Source organism: Corvus kubaryi, unplaced genomic scaffold, assembly GCF_017639235.1.
Source record: "Corvus kubaryi isolate FWS band 111438036 unplaced genomic scaffold, C.kubaryi_AGA036_p1.0 78, whole genome shotgun sequence".
Lineage (NCBI taxonomy): Eukaryota > Metazoa > Chordata > Aves > Passeriformes > Corvidae > Corvus > Corvus kubaryi.
The window spans coordinates 4,887,782-4,895,465 of NW_024582065.1; the positions used below are offsets into that span (position 1 = coordinate 4,887,782).

The 7,684-nt window shown below is 52.9% G+C and overlaps 1 protein-coding gene across 1 annotated transcript; it reads right to left on the minus strand.

Moving 5' to 3' along the window:
• Positions 1-1,604: 1,604 nt before the first annotated feature.
• Positions 1,605-7,501, minus strand: CDK9 (cyclin dependent kinase 9). The gene is made up of 7 exons (XM_042052144.1): positions 7,362-7,501; positions 6,258-6,339; positions 5,740-5,830; positions 3,745-3,911; positions 3,410-3,581; positions 3,179-3,327; positions 1,605-2,243 (listed from the first exon to the last, which is right to left on the minus strand). The coding sequence occupies exons 1-7, from the start codon at positions 7,451-7,453 to the stop codon at positions 1,878-1,880; spliced, it is 1,119 nt and encodes a 372-aa protein (XP_041908078.1). The 5' UTR covers positions 7,454-7,501; the 3' UTR covers positions 1,605-1,877.
• Positions 7,502-7,684: the final 183 nt, after the last annotated feature.

Genomic DNA, 7,684 nt, shown 5'->3' on the forward strand with positions numbered 1-7,684 from the left:
TCTTTGCAACGGGCGGCGCGCGCCACGTCGCCCCGGGAGGGAGGCGGGAACGGCGGGCGCCCCGCGACCGTCCCGGCACCGCGGCGGGGCACGGGGGGCCCGAGCGGGACAGGGGGAGGACGAGGACGTAGCATCAGGCACAACCCGTCTCGAGGCCGTTCAAGCCGTCAGCACAGGCACATGGCCCTACAGCCCCCACCGCCCGAGCCGGGGCACAGGGACCCCCCCCGGAGCTCCGCAGCCCCCGCCCGGCAGCACCGCCCCCTCGCGGTGCCGGCGGAGCCCCCAGGCTGCCCGTAGCAGCCTCCTCTGCTCGTGGCAGCGGTACTGATGCGCTCATCCACGCAGCGCTGATTGCGCTGTTCCCCTCTCCCCCATCACCACCGGCTGCCCAGGAGCAGGACAGGCGGCTTAGCGTGCCCGAGCCCGAAGTGCCCTCGGGAAGGCCAGGTGCTGTCGTGCAGGCACTGCTGTGTCCATAGGCAGCACAGCGACAGGAGGTTCACACCAGCTGTTTGGGACAGGATCCTGTTTATCCACAATGGCACAAGTTAACTGGCTTATTGCTCATAATCGACTATTTTTCCAAAGAAATAAAGTCGTCCCCCCCGCAAACAGACACTGTTTCAGAGCCCAAAACCAAGACAGACAGAGGTACCTTGTACATGTCTTTTATCATGCCCATTTTTTATCCTGAGAACAGCCCCACTCACCACTGCTTCCTCACACGACCTTACACTACCCACGACACGGCTTTTGTCTCTTATTGTTAACAGACAAGTTACCAAGTGCCAAATGCTATCACCAGCTGCCCATGTTGACTCTTGGGATCTGCCATCCATGGGGTTCAGGAAGAAGACGGCTGGCTACAGCTGACAGCCATGGGAAACAGAGCAGCTGTGGAGGATCACTTGCTCTCTATGAATTGATCCTGACAAGTTCTGGCATAAGGTGTGCACAGGTCATCCCAGTGTGTCAGGCTAGTCACTGCACCCAAAGAAGGCAGTGGTCTTGTTGTAGTCTCTCATGCAAAGAGCTCCAGGAGAGAGCAGGGGACACATGAGTGTCCCCCTGCTCCCAGCACAGTGTGCCCAGCCCTGCCACGCTATCCTGAAATCCCTGCAGACAGCAGGAGGGCAGGTCTCACCTCAGGCACAGGCCAGTGCTTGCCCACAGCGGGTTGGGTGTATCCAATATGACTCCCAATCGTGGTTTGCAATGAAGAAAGCATGGATGCCACATGCTGTCACAGAGACCAGCGATTCCCACTGTAAATCCTGGCCACATGGAGCATCCAGCTCTGCCTGCCACCTCCCTGATTTCCTCAATAAGCCCTTTTTTAGGCTAGATCCCAGTCTCCAGGGAGAGCTAGTCATGTTATCTAGGGTGACTCTGCCTTCCCCAAGGCACATCTGATGACTCAAAAGCACCTGCCTTGTCCTACATCAACGCTTCAGTGCTCAGAGGATACTCCATGCAGGAGCTACAACAGACCAAGAGAGCTGAGACATCTCCATGCAGGGCAGCTACTACCAGTCCTGCCAGTCCCCGCACAATTTGCCAAGAGCCCCAGCAGGGACAGAGACACTTTTTTCATCACTGGGTCCGTAACAATTGATCTGCAAGTTTAATGTAACCAATACAGACTTTTGGGAAACAAAATCAGGTTCTGAGACAAAACTGCAAGGAAACAATGTCAAGCTCACAGGTGTCACCTCCCCAAGTCACACAGTTCTGAGGTGGCCGAGAGGAGATGGCCAAGATCTGTTAACGCCATCAGTCACTTCACCTTGAAAAAAGTCCTTTCCCAGACAAAAAGACCTCGCCAGGACATCTCCGATCAATGCAGGGAAGCCCAGCCAGGACCCTACCGGATGTCAAAACACTCTGTCAAATTCAGTCTGGTTGGTGGCAGCTGGGTTCCTGCCTTGGTTCGCCGGCTGCTGGGGCATGTGCCCACCCCTCCTGCGTGGTGGGGCCAGGTACTCAAACATGGACTGGTTGTGGGTGGACAGCATGTTTTTGAGGTCTGAGGGCATGGGGTCCGACCAGAAGAAGTCGTGGTTCAGGGCGTCGTCACTGTCAATGCGCTGGGCGGGGTCCAGCACCAGCAGCTTGTCGATGAGGTCGAGCGCGTAGGGGTCTTTGACATAGGCCTTGAGGCGATCCTTCACCTTCCGCTTCTGCCCCTTGGGGAGATCCAGCTTCTCGTACAGCTCGTATTTATCCACGTTCGGCCAAACCTGGGAAGGGGCAGGAAAAGGCATTGGCAAGAAATAGTTATGGAAAGGACAAGCCATTTTTGATTCAAACACCCTCAGGCAAACCAGGGTGAGGTCTGCTGAAGTAACAATTCTATTTTATAACCTCCAAGCTGGCAGACCTTGTTCTCACAGCAACAAATAGGCACTAAAGGCTGCACTTATGCCTGGAGACATGTGGACGAGTCAGGGCAGTCTTCCTGGTGCTGAAACAATGCTCCAAGATTTCTGGTTCCCCCACAAAAGGAGTACTGGACAGCATGGTTCAAGCCAGCTACCACATCCAGAAAGATAAAGTGACAGAACTGATTGCTAAATAATCACCTGGATGTGGCACTGTTTATCTTTAGAAAGCAAAGTCTGCTGCAATCACCAGCACTTATCTAGATCTGGAAGAGACCACAGCAGGTCTGGCTAAAGAAATGCCAAAGAAAGTGCATCCAGTGTCTTTACAGAATGAATGTGACAGCAGGATGAGGACCCTGCAGCTGCCAGCACAACATCCCGCAGATCCCAGTCCGGGCTGAGATCCCTCAGCTTGCTCCCCACAAGAGGGCAGGACGAGCTGCTGATAAAGGAGAAGCTGAGAAGGGGCCGGGTGCTCACACCAGAGCTGAGCTGATGCCGCAAATCACAAGACAGAATTCAAGAGGCTTTTCAAGGTGACCAATGCAAAACACCTGAGAATAAAAACCCCCACTCTTCTTTAAGCAGATATTTAGGGTGTTTGTGTGAGTGACAACCCCAAAACACAGGCTAGAAGATTCTCAAGCCTCCTTGCCAGCAGCAGCAGGCACACTCCACTGCTGGGAGCATGCAGCAGCCAGCACACAGGGCAGGGAAGAGGCCCGAGTGCCTGGTCCCAGACTCTGCCCACACTCCTGCTCTCCACATCTCATCCCTGCTCTCACCCTCACCTCCGGCGTGATGGATCCACAGAGCTGGCTGATGAGAGTGAGCTGGTGCTGCTCCGTGTTCCCCTGCATGATGGGGCTGCGGGTCCACATCTCTGCCATGATGCAGCCTGCGCCCCAGAGGTCAATGGGGGGGCCGTAGTCCCGCTCCCCTAAACGGAGATGCTGAGTTAGTCTCCCAGAGGGCCGAGAAGGGCCAAGAAGCCGGCAGAGCCCACCTAGGGCTCCTCCTACCTAGGAGCAGCTCTGGGGGCCGATACCACAGGGTCACCACGCGGTTGGTGTAGCGGTTTGGCTGGCTGTTCTTAGCCAGGCTGAAAGCTCGAGCCAGCCCAAAGTCCGCCAGCTTCAAGACTCCATCCCGCGTGATAAGGACGTTCGCTGCTTTCATGTCTCGGTGCAAGATCTGTACAAGGACAGACATTGAAGAGTTAAGTGAATAAAGTGCCCTCCTTGGGTGCCTGGGGCCAGCACAATGCTCAGGCTGCAGAAGTGGAAAACAAGCCTGTACTAAGACATCTGCTCCTTGGAAAGCCACCTCTGAGCACAACAGGAGTCTGTCCCATTACCTTGTTCCTGTGGATGTAGTAAAGTCCATTCAGGAGCATCTGCATAACTTTCTTGATCTCTGACAGTGTGAACTTGACGTGGGCATTGCTGAGAAGGCCAGCCAGGTCGTGCTCACAGAAGTCAAACACAAGGTAGATGCTGCCCTTGCACCGGTTGTATGGAGAGGCTGCAGGAGAGGCACAGAGGGGCTGTCAGCGAAGGACCTTTCACCAGGTCATAGCTCCTCTTACCTCCCACCACCCTGCTGCTCATACAACACCCCCTACACAGAATCTCAGGGCACGGGAACACAGAGAACCAGACAGCCTGCAGGCCTCAAGGTCCTTCCTAAAGAAGAACTAAGCAAAACTAGCAACACAAGAACAGGAGATGAGGACTGGTGCAGTGGATGTCATCAGACAGGCAAGGAAAGAGCACGGCAACCTTTGAAAGGTTCACTTCGTGCTGCTCTGGCCACAAAACGGCTGTGGGGTTTCCTCCTTGCAAGCCGTGGTTGCCAGCCAAGCACCAGCAATAGAGGAGGCAGACAGCCCTGGTAAAAATGCATAAACACAGAAAATCTGCCTAATCTCACATTAAAAAGTGAGATTTCCTGCAACCTCAAACAGCATCTGCAAAAATGGACTGATCTTGATCAAACTGACATAAAACTCCAACTGCAATTTGAAGTCAATGACAGCAGACCTCAAGTGAAGCAATCGATTTCAATCTTGTTCCTAGAGCACACATGCAAAATGTTATTAAAAAGAGAGGCTGATTTTCATCAGCTGTATTCAGCAAAACCTGCTGATCAGCATCTCCAACTGGAAAAGCTTAGCCCCCACAGAAGCACACTGCTCTCCTCTCCAGCCAGGAGGGTGCCTGCCTGGGTTTGCAGCTCCTCACACGGACACAGCACAAACACACCTTTCCAAGGCAAAAAGAGAAAAGCCTCGCATTTGAGAACGGTAAATGAAACATTTCTACTTTACTGTAAACTGAGGTCAAGGTAGATTTGGATGAAAACTGGAATACAAACAAAACATAAGCAAAAAGGGAACAAATGACATGTCTACAAAAATATTTACTTTTGGTATGCCAGACACTCAATCATCACAGCTCTTTTAATCACACAGTGAATTAAAACTTAACTTGTCATTGGTGTTTTTACTCATACCTATGCAGACAGTAATCTACACAATTAATCTACAATTGAGTACTGAAGTAACTTGAATTTCCCAGTCCTAGGCCACAGATTTCTGCCCGTTCAGTGACTGGACTTTTTAAAAAACACCAGATACTGGCCAGTTTTGTTCTTATTTCACTGACATGACTGGCTAGGGAAGGGCAGCCTGTAACACCAGCTGTCACTTTCCAAAGTATTTTTCCAGTGCAAATCCATGTAAGAGAATGATGTATAAACTCTAGCAAATGTTATATAGCAGTTTTACTGGAAGCAGAGCCAGGCCAGGTGTGCTGAGCCTGCAAAGCAGTGGGGGCACATGGCACCAGGTGGGAGTGAGGAGGTGGAAGAGTAGCTCAGAACTGCCCATGTGGAATCCCAGTCCTCCCAGCACGAGCAGTTACGTCATGCACAGAAAGAGATGCTGAGTGAGCCTCAGCTGGAGCTGTGTCATCAGCTCAGAGCTGCCACAAACCATCACAAGCCAACCAAGAGAGGCAGCTCCAGGCTCAGGAGCTTCTGCTCCAAAGTCTCTCCAGTGCTGGTTCATTTAAAGCCTCTCAGAAAGGAGTATCCCAGCACAGGCAGCATTCACTGCCATGGCACAGGCATATCCTGGCAGGACTACAACAGCTTTTTCCAGCCGAGCTTCAGCAACATCCTGACTCATTTAGAAACTCTTTTCCAAGATAAGTGACCTGTCACCCGATGTCACAGGCAGGAACAGAGGCCCATGCTCAGCTAGACCATCCCAATCCCAGCACAAGACACCTGCCTGCTCAGCAGGGCTCAAAAAAGCCATCATTAACACAAGGGAGACCCCGCAAAGTACCTTTGGTCCTGCAGATTTCTATGAGGTTCACAACGTTCTCATGCTTGAGCAGCTGGAGGATTTTAATCTCTCGCAAGGCTGTGATGGGAAACTGGAAAAGAGAAACAGAGAATGGAGACTGGAGGTGCAAGAGACCAGGCCATCTCTGCCTAGAGAACAGGAGAGGTGTGACCATGCATCTTGGCAGGTCCTGCCCTCTTCTCCTCAGCTTCCACATTCACACCAGGACATGATACAGCCCAGTTTGAGCTGCAGAACAGCCTCTCTGGCTGCTACCTTCGCTGTTTAAGGTGTTAACTCTCTCCCCAACCCCTAAGCATGTGCTTCACACATCACCCAGTTTTTTCACAAACACAGCCAGTGTGGAGCCCTGTGCTGGGGTTTCCCAGAGGAGAAGAAACACATGGGAAGCGTCACTTCCCAGCAGACATCCCATGCAGCCCAGTCCCTTCAATGCTGCCATGTGCCTCTGAAGCCCAGCTGACAACAGGCCCAATCCAGCCATGCCCCACACTTACCCCTTCCTTCTCATTTTCCATCAACACCTTCTTCAGTGCTACTTTCTTGCCTGTCTGGCGATGTTTGGCTTTGAAAACTTCCCTGTAAAAAAAAACAGAAAGAAATCTGTGAGCAGCTCATGATGCCTTTTCCTGGTCTTAAAATCAAGAGTCAAACACAGTTAGAAGGGAAAAAGGGATTTTACCTTGGTATTTATTTTAAGGATCCTTAGGTGCACTACATCCAGATCGAATGCACCAATATGCACCCCGCAATGCACACCCCCAAAAGATCTGGTATAACATTATAGGTCTTACTAATTAGCATATCTATCAAACATTCCCCAGTTAGAGGCTTGAATGAGCCCCCCTCCCCAAGGAGCTTTCCCCTGGATGGTTTTATCTTAGTTTACAGAATGTGTTCTGGAGAGGACCTTGGGGGCACACTATCTTCTACCTATGAAGCTTCTAAAATGTTGGGTCTCTTAGCTGAACAAACAAGTCTAAGAATGTAGGCAAAAAGCACTAAGACTACAGAAGTTGTAAAAAGGTATAACAGGGGTGTAAAAGAAAAGGCAAAAAATCTTCATGGCATCAGCACAAGGAGAAAGGAGCCAGGTGCTCCTGACAAGGAACAAGCCCAAACAAGACACACTAAAGCACCATACAGAGAACTCTGTGCTGAGCCAATATAGCCACATTCCCCCCGAGCCAAAGGCCCTCAGGATTCACTGAACCAACAGAGAGCGCAGAGCTCCTGCAGCCTTGCAAGGATTTTCAATAACGTAGCACATTTTGAGTAAAAAGCTGCCCATCTGGAGCCAGGCTGCACATATGGAGCCAAGGTGAACATCTGGAGCCAAGTTACAGGTCCCCACCATAACTGTTTTCAAGGTTAACTCTGCTCTGCCACAACTGAGAGCGGAGTCTCAGGTTGGGGAAAAGAGGGCCCAAGAGCCACACTGGTTCTCTGAAGCCAAGAGGGGTGACCGGGGAAAGGACACCGGAGCAAGGAGCACCCGGGGCTGGCGCGGATGGGCCGCGGGGCTGGGCCCCGGCTGCAGGCCTGAGGCCGGGGAAGGCCGGGGCCGGGCCGGGGAGGGCCAGGGCCGGGGCGGCACTCACCCGAAGGTGCCCTGCCCGATCTTGGCGAGCTTCTCGTACTTGGAGACCTCGTCGCAGAAGGGACACTCGACCATGTCGTACTGCTTGGCCATGGCGGCCGCGCCGTTGCTACAGCACCGCGTCCCACCCGTTCCGCCACGTGACCCGACGACGCCGTCACGTGACCCGCCGGCCGCCGCGCGGGGCCTTGTGGGCGTTGCAGTCCGCGGCGCCACCGCCATGTTCTCCCCGGCTGTCCCTCCTCGTGGCCCGGGAGCACCGAGCGTTTCCCGGTGCCGGTGGCCCTAAAGAGCATTGCCGTGTGCCCCGTGTGTGCTTAAACA